This window comes from Ostrea edulis, chromosome 2 (genome assembly GCF_947568905.1).
Source record: "Ostrea edulis chromosome 2, xbOstEdul1.1, whole genome shotgun sequence".
NCBI classification, from domain to species: Eukaryota; Metazoa; Mollusca; class Bivalvia; order Ostreida; family Ostreidae; genus Ostrea; species Ostrea edulis.
Window position 1 is genome coordinate 2837074 of NC_079165.1, and position 17927 is coordinate 2855000.

The 17927-nt window shown below is 36.9% G+C and overlaps 1 protein-coding gene across 1 annotated transcript; it reads right to left on the reverse strand.

The window, feature by feature from the left end:
- Positions 1–8549: 8549 nt before the first annotated feature.
- Positions 8550–10866, reverse strand: LOC130046475 (serine protease inhibitor Cvsi-2-like). Its single transcript, XM_056157293.1, has 3 exons — positions 10765–10866; positions 9384–9500; positions 8550–8681 (listed from the first exon to the last, which is right to left on the reverse strand). Exons 1-3 carry the CDS (start codon positions 10802–10804, stop codon positions 8587–8589), a joined length of 252 nt encoding a protein of 83 aa, XP_056013268.1. The 5' UTR covers positions 10805–10866; the 3' UTR covers positions 8550–8586.
- Positions 10867–17927: the final 7061 nt, after the last annotated feature.

The window sequence follows — 17927 nt, forward strand, 5'->3', positions numbered from 1 at the left end:
GAATTGTCACGAAATCATGAACTATTGTTATCCGAAATGAACATGAATTGGGTATGCTATCAGATTATGAACTTCTAAATGACAACTGGTTGCAGTAGCTCAATGGTAGAGCGTTCGCTTTGCACGTCTCAATATCAGTGAAAAATTCTCGACCACAGAATACATAATAAAGGATTTTCTGCATAAAGCCTTAGGTCAAAGCAAGTTGCTTTCAAAAACGCAAATATCTAAATACCTACAACAATGACAGCAACGAGAACGAAGATGGCATTCATGGTGTGAAATCTGGCTTGACGTTGGACGTGTGGTGATCTAACTACGTGAAGTGCAGTGTCTTATAGACACAGCGAGACACACTGCTTACGTTAGGGAATCATGAACAATCCTGACGAAAGTGTTCACATATATGATCACATTCTGAACTTTAAACTTCCACTTCAACCATTATTTACGACTCCTAAATTGAACGTCACATTTTACATATAATTTTACTTTAATTTACATGTATACATCCAATAGAAGTGAAAGCCATGTGTCCTAAAACGCGGAACTCTCGTGTCCCACGGGTCCTAAACAAGGAGATCTCGTGTCCCACGGGTCATAAAACACGGAGATCTCGTGTCCCACGGGTCATAAAACACGGAGATCTCGTGTCCCACGGTTCCTAAATTACAAATATCTCGTGTCCCACGTGTCCTAAAACACGGAGATCTCGTGTTCTGGTAGATGAGTGTCATACGTTATAGATCATCATCAAATTTTGTGGCGCTTCAACTAAAGCTGGTGACGTCTCTAGATGAGTGAAAAATTCTCAAATGGGACGTAGGGTAACATACAAAAAAAATCTGTGTTATGCAGAATGGTATTTTTAAAAAAAAATTGAAATTGGATGAGGCTTTCACCAAGGTGATCTTGTCTCACTTTATCTATTCAACCTATGTGCCGATAATATAGGATATATGATTCGTTATGAATTCGTTATGATGCAGGACCATATTGAAAACTAGCATTATCGCTAAATATGTAATCCTGGTTAAATAAAGGTCTTATTATTATTATTATTCGTTAAAACAGTAATATTTGGGGAATGATAATGGGTAAAGAAATAAAAATGTCTTCTGCAATACGCTTATGACACTATTATACTCTTTCGCGATGGGTCTGACATCTACTCTTGACCTTCATTTTCAAAATTCCCTGGTTTCAAGCCAAACACTTCTAAGACCAAGGAAATCTGAATAGGTTCTATAGCTTATTCTACATACACTTTTAATAACAACTCTGGAATGCAATGGACTTTAGAACCTTTTAATATATTAGGTATAAAATATACAGCAGATTTAGAAAATGTAGAGCAGCGGAAATTTGATGAAAATTTGACAAATATCCAAAAAGGAATCATTCAATGGTCCAAAAGAAATATTACTCTAATAGGTAAAATTACAATTAAAAAAGGTTATTACTCTCTCTATTATTACCCCCTCTTCTTATCTTCCCAGACCTAATACAGTATGGAGAAAAGAATTAGAAAAAATTATTTTTTTTTAAAAATCTTTTGAGAAGCAAAAAATGATAAATTAGCCAAGAAAACGACACATTGGAATCGAGGAGAGGTGGATGTAGAATTATCACTTTAGATATCTTTATCAAATCACTTAAATAAACTTGAATATAGGCGATTGCTCCTCAATAACTCAGCGTGGTCACACTGATTCTGGATGACTCATGACTGCATCACCTCAAGATCAACACAGACAAGACTGAGGTGCTAGTGATATCCTCCAAACAAATGTCCTCTAAGCTGCACATACCATCACTACAAGTAGGAGACGACTCTATCACTCCTGTTACCAAGGCCAAGGGCGTCGGTGTAACCAGTGACTGTCACATGACCATGGCGGCGCATTTATCAGTGTGCAGAGGTGCCTTCATCCACCTTAAGAATCTGAGCCAGCTGTGGAGATATCTGGACAGGGACTCGCTGAAATGTGTTGTTCATGCCTTCATAACAACAAAGCTGGACTACCGCAACTCTCTCTACTACGGCTTACCATCAAAGCAGATCCAGCAGCTCCGATCTATCCAAAACGCTGCAGCCAGAATAATCTCAGGCACCCGCAAATATGACAGCATTACACCAGTACTACGCTCCTTCCGTTCGCTGCCAGTTCAGCAAAGTGTCATCTTCAAGACATTGGTGTTAGTACAGTGGCGAATTTAAAGGGGGTGCTACCGGTGCACACCCCCCTAAAATTTTCAAATTTAAGATAAATAGTGTTATCTTGTTTAGAAAAATGTACTATACGATAAAAGAAGCAATAATTTCTTCCACTCCTGGAGAAATAAATGACAAAATCTTTTCATTTCTTGAATTATTTTATTGGGAGAACTTATTTTGTTTAAAACTCTTCAAATTTGCGTCATTTTATTAGTTTCACCTTATAAAAATTGATAAGAAAATAGTACAAATGACTTAAATAGGAAACATATTTCAAGCCTTATAAAATCTGTAAAATCCAGTGGCTTTAGGGGGCTTCGCCTTGGACCCACTGGGGGCCTCAAGGCGGCCCCAGACCCCCTGCCTCATAAAGTGGCTCGTCCCCCGTAATCACAATTCCTGGATCCGCCCCTGTACAATTAGTGTACAAAACAGTCAACATCATGGCTCCATCCTATCTGCAGGGACTCATAACACCCTATGCTCCCTCCAGAACTCTGCGGTCCATTGATCAGAGCCTACTACAAGTGCCATTTACCACCTCATCTGTGATTCAAACTCGAGCTTTTAGTGCGGCTGGCCCTAAAATGTGGAATGCTCTACCATATGATATCAGAACTGCTGCTAGTCTCTGAATCTTTAAATCTAAACTAAAGACTCATCTGTTTACAATTCATTACAACTAGTCTATGTAAATGAAATCTTAAGTCAAGATTACTCTGTTGTGCGACCATAACGGACTCTTTATCTCCACCTACTAGTCATTTGTTCTTATACAATTTATTTTACTTATTATATTGTTATTTAAATAACTTTTAGGGCAATATGGATTTTACGCTTTTCAAAATAAATTTAATATAATTATTATCATTCTTCGAAATTACACAATGTAATATCTCACATGAGCAGACTACTCAAAGCAAAAAGCTTTTTATACCAATAATATTTTTCAGAAGGAAACCTTACTCTACTTTGCAGATTTATGAACATTACTCAACGTAAAAACTCACTTTAAGCTCTTCTTGAACCATTGTGGTACAATGACAAAATTAAAACATACATGATAAAAGTCTCTTATATGTAGACAAAGAGCAATGTTTTAGTCCCGGATTTACTAGATAAAGATGGTGATTTCATTAGGTTTGAACATATTTACAATGAACATTTAGTTAAGATACCTTTTACTTTTTATGAAGGGTTAAGAAAGCAATAATGAGATCTTGGCCAATGTTAGCCATCCTTAAAACCCCAACAGTTCATAGCCATTAGAAAATTAATTGAATATAAAAAGGATCTAGAACTATATACGATTATCTTAATAACACAGAAGAATATAGACCAATTTGTGAATCAAAATGGGAACTTGACCTAGATCTACTATCTACATTTAGAAATATTATATTTACCACTAAAAACACTGGGCTGATAGGGTTTACATACAGAATAATACACCGAATTATAGGCAGGAATAACAAGAGGTACTGTGAGCAATGCTCACTAAGAATACCCCCCGCTTACCCCAATCTCCCAAAGGGTGTTGGTAATAGGTATAAACTACCTCTTTTCTGAGTGTAAAAAACAAATGGCATGACAAACCGAACCATATTGCTACTTCGATGTCCAGTGCGCTTGACCTTTGACCTTTTGACCCCAAAATCGATAGGGAACATCTTCATCCCATGGGTAGTCCATATGTATGATATGGTGACTGTAGGTGGAAAGGATAACGCTTTAGAGCCCGGAAACCATATTGCTACTTCGATGTCCAGTGCGTTTGACCTTTGACCTTTTGATCCCAAAATCGATAGGGAACATCTTCATCCCATGGGCAGTCCATATATATGATATGGTGACGGTAGGTGGAAAGGATAATGCTTTAGAGTCCGGAAACCATTGCGTCTACAGACGGACGGACGGACGGACAGACAGACAGACGGACACCCCGATTCCAGTAACCCCCCCCCCCTAACTTGTTGCGGGGGGTATAATTATCTGCATAAGATAAAAATTTTAGATAACAAGGCTTGCTCCATCTGTTCGGAAGAACCAGAAACCATTATACATCTATATGTTTACTGTCCATTTCTTGCAAGAATGTTGTCAAGCCAAAGACTGGGAAAAGAACACAATTTGATGCACAAACAAGAATTGTTGGCCTATTAACTGAACACGAAAATATTAATCTTATTACTCTATTGGTCAATAGATGTATATATTCATTCTGTAGGAAAAGCTTACCTTGCAATCTAATCCGAGATTCCTCTGACTCTTAACCCCGCTTTTATTTTGTGACTTCTGCGGGGGAGAGTCAGAGCGGACTCCATATTGAAAAGTGGGAATTCAGCGACACCAGCTGGTGTCGCTGCTTTACCTACCTCTTACAACTTTATTTCGCGGATCTATCTTCCAAGACGTGAGAATTCAGTTATCGGAAGATTATTCTACAAATACATCATGATTAATACGATGCTATCGCCGTTTAAACGATGGAATTTTGTGTTTACATGTGCTGACGTCATGCGCAAAGAAATCAAATGGCGAGGCGGCGACCTAATTCAAGTGATGCTCCATTTGTCGGTGTTAGGGCCGTTTAAACGGCGATAGCATCGTATTAATCATGATGTATTTATAGAATAATCTTCCGATAACTGAATTCTCACGTCTTGGAAGATAGATCCGCGAAATAAAGTTGTAAGAGGTAGGTAAAGCAGCGACACCAGCTGGTGTCGCTGAATTCCCACTTTTCAATATGGAGTCCGCTCTGACTCTCCCTCGCACATGTCAAATATAAAAGCGGGGGTAAGAGTCAGAGGAATCTCGGATTACTTGCAATCATACTATTCACACGAGAAAAAAAAGTCATTTCGACAGTGAAGTTTTTTATGAAAAGGTGGTCAAAATGGAAATGTCTTTTTGAATGACTTAATTTTGCTAATAATTTAATTGCTGTTATTTTAAAATACTACTCATGCTATTATGTCTTCCATCTGTGTGAATGCAAGGATGAAAGTTGTCTTGTTATGTTTATTTATATTTTAAAAGACTATAAAAATATATAAACAAAATTACATTTTTCCCAGTGATAAATCGCTAGTTAGTCTCTGAAACATTTTCCCGGTCGCTCACCATGTGTTTTGCGTTCGCTCTCCGTGCATTCACCGTTCATAAGCATTCATTGTCAGCTTACCGTTCGTTCAGCGTTCAGTCTTTTATCTTTGCAATGTTATTCGGAACTCTGAAGTGTATAACGAGGTCAAAATGAGAGGAAATGTATGGAAAAGAGTGGAAGGAAACTTTCATGTTACATCAGATATGATTTTAGATATGAACAACGCCCCCCTCTCCCCTAGCGCAAACATCAGTGCAAGTCAGGAAGTAGCTAGTATATACCTAATGTTTATTGTTGATTATGTATATCCTACTTTAAAAATAAAAATTATCATTACATAAAAAGAATCTGGAACATTAACTGTAATAATACAAAGAAAACTTCAGTCCACTCAGCTTCGATATCAGAAGATTTGTTCCGTGGTTGATCAGATAGAGGTGTTTTTTGTTTGTTTATTTGCTTCTTTCTTTCTTTCTTTTTTGTCAGATATCGAAATATTGTTTCCGTGTTTGCCCAACTCTCTATTTTGTATTGCTTATAGGAGTTACGAGATTGATCACTTCGTTATCTTCACCTTTCATATAACTGATTATTAATAATGAATTGTATTCCCCTCATTGAAATATCATTACAAAATAAAATATACACTGTGTAAAATACGTGTCATTTATGTTAAGTTTGACTGCATATTTCGTTGTTTAATTCGAAATCGCAAAACGTTTCTTAAATGAACAACACTAAAACGTATGACTTTTCAACTGTTACACATCACACGACCATTCTTCACGATTTTAAGACTAGGCTTTTTGACATCATAGACCGTTGCTTCTTCAAGGAAATTGGAAACATTTAGTTATCAGCGATAAAAAAAATTACTTTATCAAACAACTTTATGATTCCACGCACAATTACTCTGAAATTGAAATAAAAGCAATATGCTGGAACATTGACAATGTTACACCCCAAATCGTCGCCTGTCCGTCCCAAATCGTCGCCGGCGATGGGCGACGATTTGGAGTTTCTTATATAACACTCCAAATAGTTACAGGTCCTAAATCGTCACCGGCGACGATTTGGGCATAACCTCACATCCTAAAATTGTCGTCCCCCTTGCTGCAACTATTTGGAAACATCCTTTACATACAAACTGGCACTGTTTGTTAACTCCTTCTCTCCTCCTCTGTGGTCAAGGGATGAGCTCAAAAGGTTCTCTGGACCCTATAAGCAAGACATATTAATCTTCTACTTCATCTTTTACTTGTTCTTTTGTATAATGTTTTTAAAAAGATTTATTATGATCACAGTATTTGTTGTTTTGGTTGTTGTTATTTTAGTTGGTAGCGGTGTGGCTACTATTGAAAGGGTTGTATTTGTTGTTGGTGTCATTGTTGTCTCTATGAATTTTTTTGTCCAGGAGAGAGAGAGAGAGAGAGAGAGAGAGAGAGAGAGAGAGAGATGTCCGACAATAAATCATTTTGCCTTTTGTTGTAAAGTCATTCTGCTGACCATGGGATTGTCAGGTCTTGTGCACCGCAGATTTGTTAGTGATCTCAGATATATTAGATTACGCCTGTTAGCCGTCGTTTGGACACTCGTGAAAACCTCGAGAAACACCATCCTTCCTCTTTATTTTTCAATATTTTCTTCTGGTTTCTTAACTCGTTGCTCTCTTTCTCTCTTTCTTTATCTCTCTCATTATCTATCAAATGTAACCTGTGTGCCGGCGACAATTTAGGGTGTAACAGACAATAGTTTTTTGGTGATCAGTTCTTCCAACATTCTGTTGGAATTCCCATGGACATGAATTGTGCTCCTTTGTTAGCAGACCTGTTTTTATATTTGAATGAAGCAGAATTTATTGAAAAGATTCTACATGAGATTGAAGAAAACGTCTCTTGTTGTGGCCTTCAACTCGACATTTATATATAAAAACGACGTTTTATATACTAATAATAATCATTTTCATTCATATATCGATTCGATATACTTCTGATATATATATATATATATATATATATATATATATATATATATATATGTATATATACATGTATGTATATATATATATATATATATATTATATACTTTCAATTTCATCTCCTCTTTTTTCTTCAACAGTTTGTAGGCATATACATGTATCACACGATATATTCCCGGAAACATTCCGGCCCGCTAACATTACGTCACAATCAATACCCAAGCCGGAACTGTGCCGTTAATTTTCAATTTTTTTTTTTATCTCTTATTCAGTTAAACCAATAAAAAAATGCTAAAAATAAAATTATTGTTTGTTTTTAAATGAAATTGAAAGTACAAAATAAAAAGGTTATAGACTTTGTATGGGAAAATATGACGACCTCGTTTTCTGTCTACGTCCAGAAAACTCAGTCATCTTATTTTCCCATACAAAGTCTACAACACACACACACACACAGACAGATAAATAAAGTACAGCAATAATTATGTGATTTTTTTTTTAAAATACACAGGTTGGTTAGTAAATAAAGATATATACACTGTGCATGTTTAAATCAAATCCAAACGCAGTTTAGGTCAACTGATTAAATATGAAGGTTACTGGTCAATGTATGTGACCATGAGATTGTCTCGATTGAAGTCAACATTTCACAAATTCTATGGTCGTTATAACGATCTAGTTCGTCATTACAACCTATCATTGTGTCAAATGCTGTCTGACGTATTTCATACCGAGTGGTGGCCGAGTGGTTAGAACATCGCGCTCAAAATCACACGGCCTCTCACCTCTGTCGGCGCGGGTTCGAATCCCGTTCGCGCCGGTAAGTGAGAAAGTTTCCCAGTTCACTTTCGGAAGGTCGGTGGTCTCTTCCCATGTACATTGTATCTGGGTTCTCTCTTCCACCAATAAAAACTGGGCGCCACCAGATAACCGAAAAATTGTTGAGTGTGGCGGAAAACAGCAAAACATTCAATCATACCTAGTGTTAGGCCGTTCTTGGCACACTGATTTTGACCACGGATAACTCCGTTTACCTAATCAAGATTTGGGCATTGCTGGTGAAGGGATGCAAAATTTAGGTCTATGCTCTGCGCTTACGACCTTTAAGTAGGGAGGGATCTGTATCGTGCCATGGGGCCTCGGGTTTTGCAGTCTCGACCGAAAGACCATCCCATTTTCGCCTCTTACGATTGGGGTTAGGGTATTTTAAAGTTGTTTGTCTTAATGAGAAATCGAAAAATATATTTCTCTAATCAATATTTATTTAGTCTGTTGATAGATTTAGAAGTGAGTACATCTGCATCGTCCGTCGATACAGTGGTGCTGGCGTCCATGGTCACATCGGCCGTGACAGTCAGTGGCCATTGTACAAGCGCCTAAAATAGACATAACGAAATATTATTTAGTATATATTTGAAACATACTCTATTTTCTTGATCGCAAGTTGCAGGAGAGCTCATGAATTGTTTTCATGAACAGTTGTGTATTACGAAAATCTAACGGTGAGAATACTGAACACCAAAATACCAAATGGGAAACATAAGAACATCCAGAAAGGTGAGGTGATACATCTAGATGTTCTAAAGGCCCTCGTTGAAAAATAAGTCTTATTTCAAAACTACTTTCAGATACATACCTGCATTGACAATGTTCCGCATTCATCTAAGTTCATTTACAAATAACTATTACTGTGGAGGCTTTCATAATTCATTCATATTTCGCTTTTCTTTTTTTTTTTGCATAATGCATTACGTGTACCGTTGCTATGAGGTAACTAAGGTACCGTGTACAGGTAACGTTAAATATTACACAGGGATATATAAATTCAAGAATAATAGTGATATTGAGGAATTCTTGGTGTGCTTTAACCTCCATATGTCTACCTTACCTACACCGTTAAAATATATTTTTTTTTAAATCCACCCAGTCTATATAACAGAATACTGAACTTTTGATTGAGCAACGTGTCCTTGAATTATATTTATTAGAGGGAAATTTATCTTCCTAATTACGAATCCGAATAAACCAATGAAATAAGTTGTTTTCATTAAGAGGTAATATTTGTATATATCACATACCATCACCACTAGCTGCTACGGTACACGTGCACTGATGTTGGATACAATGTAATGTTGAGCCCGAGTTACACATAGTCGTAGAACAGCTGCTGTCGTCTCTGCACATCTCTGAGGAAACTAAAGAGAGAAAAGGAAAATAATTAAAATCGGAAGCACGTCATCAATATTCCTTCCTCTCATTACAGCCTTCACCTATTCGATTGTCTCAGTGGAAGGTGTTGGGATGGTATTGTTTTTATTTGTTGTCTTGCGTCCCGTCCAGAATTTTTCACTCCTGTAGAGACGACACCGGCTACAGGAGAAGAACAACTTTAGATCTATGCAATAATAGCGCCCAGGGCTGTAGCAATGACGAATCTTTAGCATGCCAACGTCTGTCACGATACGGGGCCTTCGTTTTTAAGGTCATATCCGAAAGACCTGTGATTCTTACTCCTAAATGCCGTGCGTTTGGCGAAGGAGCAATTACTACCTATGTTAAAGTCTTAAGTTTCACGCGACCATGGCACGAGAACTGGGTTCCAACTCAGGACCTCCCGTTTACGCTGCGAACGCTCTACCAGTATTTTGAAATAAAACAGATATTTCCACGCCAAAACAGCACAGGCAAACGTGGTCAAATTCCATAGTCATACCATTAATTTATCAATCTAGAGCGCTTAAAGATAAGTAAAGATCCGAAAAATTTTTATTCTGAGAAAGAAAAATACTGTTAGAGGCCCAAAATGCCGGAAGGAAGCATAAAAATTGCGTTTTATGTATTTGTCTTGCATTCAGCATTAAGTTACATGTACCTGTAATAGTAGGGGAAAACTGTCCATTAAAATTCGGCAGTTTTCTCAACTTTATGTACGTTTACAGGTGACCTAATGTATTGTTTTAAAAATCCAAATCTATTACTGTAAATCTGGATATTTATGCCTCGATTTATATTTGCAAATTTGAGTAAAAAGCCTAATATATACATGTATCTATTTTTGTGTTTCTTATTTTTGCGAATTTATGTAAAAACATATATTAAAAAAACCGTGTGAAACATTATTTTTGAGAAAAATATTTTTATGAATCCAACTGACTCGCAAAAACGGTAAAAATTAATCGACAGCAAAAATAACCAGTACGGTATGCTACATCATGTGCAAACAACAAAGGATGTATAAGAAAAATGTTTTTAAAAGATTGTTTGTCCATAAATGTTTCTTATCTTTTCTGGGGGGAAAATTCCATATCAATTACCATTTTATATATGTCAGACAGGATTAGACGTACCTACAGGTTATATTTACAAAGCCGATCATCATACTGACCATGCAGAATACAGTATAGAGGATTTTCTTAAATAAAAACTTTAAGGTTAATTATGTTTCATTTATCTAAATACCTGCAACAATGACAGCAGCGAGAACGAAGATGACTTTCATGGTGCGATGTTTGGTTTGACGTTCGAAGTGTACTGTTCTCTATCTGCGGTTATTTATATATATACTCCTCCATGATGACTACAGTAGTGAAATGTCACGAAATCATGGACTATTCGTGTCCCCAGTGACCAGATAAGATGATATCAGATAATATGGTCAGGTCAAAATCTTAGACCACAACTGACCGGTTGCGTATTTTAGTTTTAATCTCGGGCTGATCCGAGGTTTAATTCCAGGTTCACTCGTTGCACACAGGTAAGACTTACGTGAGTATGGCTCATATTTACTGTAAACTCTTAACCTAGGATAGAGGTAAAACTCACAGGTAAGACTTACGTGAGTACGGCTCATATTTACTGTAAACTCTTAACCTACATCTAGGATAGATGTAAAACTCACAGGTAAGGCTTACGTGAGTACGGCTCATATTTACTGTAAACTCTTAACCTAGAATTCAAAACCAGGCTTCAGTTTTAGACACATTTCATATCCCAGTCAATTGGTCGGATGATTATGAATTACCGTACCTATACTGGATTCCTAAACTTCATAAAACCCTTACAAACAAAGATACATTGCTGGATCCAGTAAATGTTCTACCAAGCCCCTATCTATGCTCCTCACAAAAATAATATGATTACAGTGTGACCGTTGGGGCGAGCGCAGCATATCTGAACACATTTTCAAAAAATTTATATTGAAAACAAGGAAAACTGATCTGGTTCACTGTCAATACGTAGGATTACTGTCTTGCTCTTCTCGCCAATGTAGGAACCAGTTTGGCGGGAAATGCAACGAGCGTGTTGTGACGTAGCCTGGTAGTTGTGACGTGACTGTTTACATTTCTTTAGACAATATTTTAAAAAGAAAGGGGAAAGAATATGATTGTCATCCTTATCTTTCAAATAAGAAAGGTTTGTAATACTTCAAAGATTTTTTTTATTATTATTTTACGAATCGAACCATCCGCCATTTTGTACGAGGGACTTCTGGGATTGGCGTCAAAAAAAAAATTCTTGTTAGAGGTTGAGATTTAGCTCGGATTATTTCCCGCGCTTTAGTCATTAGAGCTCGTAGTACGAGCCAGCGCTCCGCGCTGCGCTCGCTAATATGTATACGGTGTGACCGTTGGGCCGAGCGAAGCATACACGTAACTCCGTGTCCCGAGTGGTAATCATAATTCCGTAAAGTACGGTAGAATATTATTCATTTAAGAATATATATATTGAATGAAATTTCCTTGCGCTAAACCCCCAATAACATCTCAATATTAAAGGAGTTTATATGGGGACAACAGTTTTACACGATCCGCCTATTCATTGAACGCGGGAAATAAAACGCAAGGTGACGTAAATTGTGCATTGTAACGTCACATTTAGCCTCGATTTTTTTCTCATTTCAAAGCAAACAATTATAAACAACAATAATACATTCCGTATGCAATGAAAAAGGCCGTTAAAACTAAGCAAAATTAACCAATAACTTCAAAATGTTAAAAAAAAAGTAACCGTAATTTTATCGTATATTCTTATTCAAAGAAACTCATGAACTCGTTCATCTATTTAGTCGTATTACGGTTTTATATGTATTTATTTGCTAAAACCTGTTACAATGGTAATTATACTATTCACTTTGAACAAACTGAGTGTTTAAATTACGAATTGCACGTCAGAGTCTTCTATTATTGGCATTCAAAATAAAACACGAATAACTGTTGAAGCAGGTAATGAAAAAATTAATGGCGGCGCCCATATGGATCACGAAAATTTCAGTGAACGTATATAGAGATTATCTCTTTTTCTTTTGCTGATTTTGACTTTTTTCTTTTACATACGTGTTACCTTTAGAGCCTTGCTTCGCGGAAGGGCCTTCGGCCCGTCCGAGCTTCGCTCGGTATTAATAGCTGTGAAGGAGAAACTTTAAACGTAATGCGCAACTGCATATGCCAGAGGTGGTGTAAATCAAATGTGGATTCTAAAAAATTCTAAAGAACTTTTAGTAAACGTGACATCACAAAACGTTTCTCAAATCAACAACATCAAAACGTATTACTTTTCAACTCTTTACACGACCATTCCTCACGATAAATTAAAGACTAGACTTTTTGACACCATAGACAGTTGGTTCTTCAACAAAAATGGAAAACGCAAATATTCCTATCTAGTAATCAGTCATCCAAAAAAATTACTTTGTTAAACGCAACTCTGATTCCACACACAAGTACTCTGAAGTTGAAATAAAACATATGCTGGAGTTCCTCTTTGACAATATCTTCGTGGTATTTGGTGATCAGGTCTTCAAATAGTCTGTTGGAATCCCCATGGCGCACGAATTGTAGTCCTTTGTTAGGTGACCTGTTTTTATATTCCTATGAAGCAGAATTTATTCAAAAACTTCTACGTGAGAAGAAAAAAAATCTCCTGCTGTGACCTTCAATTCGATACAATGTATTTAGATATATCGACAATGTAATTATTTATTAACAATAATAATTTTCATTCATATGTGGATTCAATATATCACAATGAATTCTAAATAAAAGACACCAGAGTCGTCCACTTCTGTTTCATACTTAGATATTCTATTGAAAGTAGATATTAACAGCAAAGCAACAACTCCACTTTATGACAAACGGGATGATTTCAACTTCTCAATCGTCAACTGCCCATATTTATGTAGCAATATTCCATTATCACCTGCATATGGTGTTTATACCTCTCAACTGATTCGACATGGAAGAGCTTGTTCTGAGTATGGTCAGTTTTTCAATCGAAGCAGGCTACTGACAAACAAGTTGATGGTGCAGGGGTTCCAACAGTCTCATTTAAAATCAGTTTTTCGCAAATTATATGCTCGTTTCAACGATATAGTTTGCCAATACAGCCTATCATTGGGTCAAATTCTGCCTGACGTGTTTTTATGCCGATTGTTAGGCGGTTCTTGGCACACTGATTCTGACTACGGATAACTCCGTTTACCTTATCAAGATATAAGGCTCATGGCGAGTGTGGCCGGTCGACAGGGGATGCTTACTCCTCCTAGGCACCTGATCCCACCTCTGGTATATCCAGGGCTCCGTGTTTGCCTAACTCTCTGTTTTGTTTTGCTTATAGGACATATGAGATTGATCACTGTTCGTTATCTTCACCTTTCATAGAGGTAAAACTCACAGGTAAGGATTACGTGAGTACGACTCATATTTACTGTAAACTCTTCACCTACATGTAGGATAGATGTAAAACTCACAGGTAAGGCTTACGTGAGTACGACTCGTATTTACTGTAAATTCTGAACCAAGAAGGTGCTGTCCTTGTCCTTCAGTGACAATGAACTCTGCTACCTCTGTAGACATTCCAACAGATACTTCAGCTTTAAAGCTTCCAGTAATTTCCAGGGGTCCTTTACTTCCATGGGCAAATAGCTTCCTTGTGTACTTCTTTGACAAACATTTCATTTCTTACTTCTTACCCTCTCATTTCGGTTAATTGAGTTGAAGCTTGCTCCTTAGTCTATGATTATGTTTGTGGGTATTCCTCCTACAGTTACTGAAATGTTGCTCGTTTGATCTTCACTGCTCACAGTAAAATCATATCCTTCAGAATCACTCCTGTTCATAAGCTTAACTTTATTTTTTGCTGATTAGTGATTAGAAGTTCTATCCATTTTCTTTCTACTATTGCAAATCTTTGCAAAATGGCCAACTCTATGGCACTTATGGCCCTCCTTATCCTCGCAAGACACTTAAGATCAGTCGAGGTATGTCCATATCCGTCACATCTGTAACATTTCTTATCTGACGCGTTACGAAAATTCTTTTGTGTCTCCGTTCCACGTCATTTCACAGGATCCGTCTCTGTTTTCATGCTGCTTTCCATAGCCATAGACTGTCTGCTTCTCACTGGACTTAAATGCTCTAGCAATAGACTGTGTCTGCTTTTCAATGGACTCAAATGCTCTAGCAATTGTATCTGCTTCTCACTGGACTGAAATGCTCTAGCAATAAACTGTGTCTGCTTCTCACTGGACTCAAATGCTCTAGCAATAGACTGTGTCTGCTTCTCACTGGACTCAAATGCTCTAGCAATAGACTGTGTCTGCTTCTCACAGGACTCAAATGCTCTAGCAATTGTCCTTAGCTGATCTAGAGAAAGGTCGTGTCCTTTCTCAAGTGACTTTCACTTTAATTGGTGTGATACACAATTTTCTATGACTCGATCCCGAATTTGTTCATTAGCGTGATCTCCAAATTTACAAAATTCAACTCGTTGCCTTAAACGTGTTGATCAACTGTCTCGTTTAGTTTCCGAGTCATATTTCTGAACAAGTGTCATTCATACGGTACATTGTCTGTTTCTGCGTTACACTGCATTCCCTACCCAGAGCAAACGGTCAATTTACAGAAATCTATGTATACATATATAATTTTTGGACTAAATGTTTAGTCATATTATGAAATTCTTTTGGGGCAATTAAATTGATGCTTATTGTAAATGTTTAAAATCGCTGGTTGATTTATCCTAAATTTGGAACTACTTCGTAATATGCATATGAATGTAGGACATTCACGTGGTGGATATTTAATGTAAACATGAAATCAAAAGTTAAAAATACGATAAGATTTGTAAAATAATAGAAAAACAGCTAAATGGTAAAAATGTACTTAGTGTCCGTGGGCTATGAAAAGAGCCTGATGTATCGCCTGTTGCCAAAAAATTGAAAGGGAAAGGAAACGAGAATGTTGTGATCCTTGAAACGGGGCACCATTAACGGTCATTCACAAAGAGTATGCATGATTCACGTTTGTCATTGGCATTACGATGATTCGTATCTAGCTTAAGGTTGATAGCCTCAAATGCCGCTGATAGAGCGTTCGCTTCGCTTGAGTTCGAACCCCACTCGAACCTAATACGTCGATTATCATGATATATCCCTGTAAACCTGCAATAAAAAAAGTCACAGAATCATCAACTTCTGATTCATACTTTTATTGACAATAGATATTAACGGCAAACTAACACTTCAACTTTATGATAAACGGGATAATTTCAGCTTCTCCATCGTCAACGAGGGGCCTCCGTGGCCGAGTGGTTAGAACATCGCGCTAAAAAGCACACGGCCTCTCACCTCTGTCGGCGCGGGTTTGAATCCCGCTCGCGCCGGTAAGTGAGAAAGTTTCCCAGTTTACTTTCGGAAGGTCGGTGGTCTCTTCCCAGGTACATTGTATCTGGGTTCTCTCTTCCACCAATAAAAACTAGGCGCCACCAGAAAACTGAAAAATTGTTGAGTGTGGCGGAAAACAGCAAACAATCAATCCATCGTCAACGTCCCATAGTTATGTAGCAATATTCCATCATCACCCGCATATAGTGTTCATATCTCTCAACTGATTTGATACGCAAGCGCTTGTTCTGCGTATGGTCAGTTTTTACATCAAGGCAGGCTACTGACAAACAATTTGATGGTGCAGGGGTTTCAACTGTCTTGTTTAAAGTAATTCCACCCCCACCCCCCACTATGATGTCATCAGATTTTGCAAAATCAATGATTTATTTAAATTTATGCATGATAGGAACATAAATTTTGTTGGAGTTTATTTCGATAGTTATTGTAAAAATCTTGTTAAAAATAAACTATTCCAAAAGTCTAAGTTACAGATGAATAATCTATATGTTTCAAAATATTGAATCCAAGGAAAATAACGCTATTTTATTGATATCTTTATAAAATCTATTCGTCATAACCAATTTTTATGAAATTTTGATAACCCTGTTTAAGGAAAATTGCAATTTTCTGACGGTGATATATGATTCTGTGGATGTATGTTTCGCATTTTAAAAAGTGTGATGACCTATAAATTTTATTTGATAATTTATTTGTTTTAACTCTAATAAATGGAAATGAATACACTTTTTAATTTGTATAAGATAAAACTGCGAGTATGGAGTTACCTTAAAATGAGCATAAAATTTCGCAAATTACATGGTTGTTATAACGATTTAGTTCGTCAATACAATTATCATTGGGTAAATGCTGTTAGATTTGTTTCATATCAATTATTAGGCCGTTCTTGGCAAACTAATTTTGACTACAGATAATTCTGTTTACCTGATCATGATATACGGTGTGACCGATCGACAAGGGATGCTTACTCCTCCTAGGCACCTGATCCCACCTCTGGTGTATCAAGGGGTCTGTGTTTGCCCAACTCTCTAATTTGCATAGCTTATAGGAGTCCTGTTCGTTATCTTCACCTTTACCTTAACAGGGCGAGTGATTGCTCCTTCTCCAAACGTTCGGCGTTTAGAAGGGTTTTTCGGATATGACCATTTAAAATGGAGGTTCTGTGTCGCGACAGGCATTGACACGTTAAAGAACACTCACTAATACGACTATATAAGCGCTGATAATGTGTCTTAATTTGTGGTACTTCACCTAGGAATGGTGATGTCCCAATACGAGTGAAAAATTCTCAAACAAAACATCAAATACCGCTGATGCTCCTTTCCCAGATGGAAATTTGGGCTTCCCTAATATACAATATTTGTAAAATTCATTTGCATCGTTCCAGGTTTGACTTTTGAATATTTAATCATAGTCTACGTTTTCCAATGTTTCGAAATATGTGTCATTGGCCAAGTTAGATAATGATGGTACTATGTACGAGTTCGTTACGTAGACTTTGTATAAGTAAATACTCGAAAGCTAACCTTGCATCGCGGAAAATTCAGGTGACAAAAAGTTTTATTATTTTTATTAGTAGAATTTCGGCGAGATAATCCTTTTAAGGCAAATTTCCTAAAGATAAATCATTGATATAGCAACAATTGTTTTGAAAAAATGTCGTTATTTATTAAAATCTAATTGCTTTTTCTACACCGTAACGGTTAATTTAACAGACAGTACTTGGCACATACAGAATTTACAGATGATCACTATTTAAGGAATTTCTTGCACTTTCACTCTTTCGTTCAAGCGAGTACATTGCATGAAGGCGATTACGTACGGTTTCATTAAATGGGGATCACGTTAATTCGATATGCGACTTCGATGGTCCAAAGAAAGGTGGAATTTTAATTCATTATTTGAAATTAATTTTCTAATACTGTGAGAAAGATTTTGACCT

Bases quoted from the DNA above. Each gene is read 5' to 3' on its own strand.
- LOC130046475 (XM_056157293.1), bottom strand. From the start codon at position 10,804: ATGAAAGTCATCTTCGTTCTCGCTGCTGTCATTGTTGCAG. The intron at 9,501-10,764 runs GTATTTAGATAA...TTCTCTCTTTAG, and splicing joins CGCTGCTGTCATTGTTGCAG to TTTCCTCAGAGATGTGCAGA. The intron at 8,682-9,383 runs GTATGTGATATA...TGTCTATTTTAG, and splicing joins CGTAGCAGCTAGTGGTGATG to GCGCTTGTACAATGGCCACT.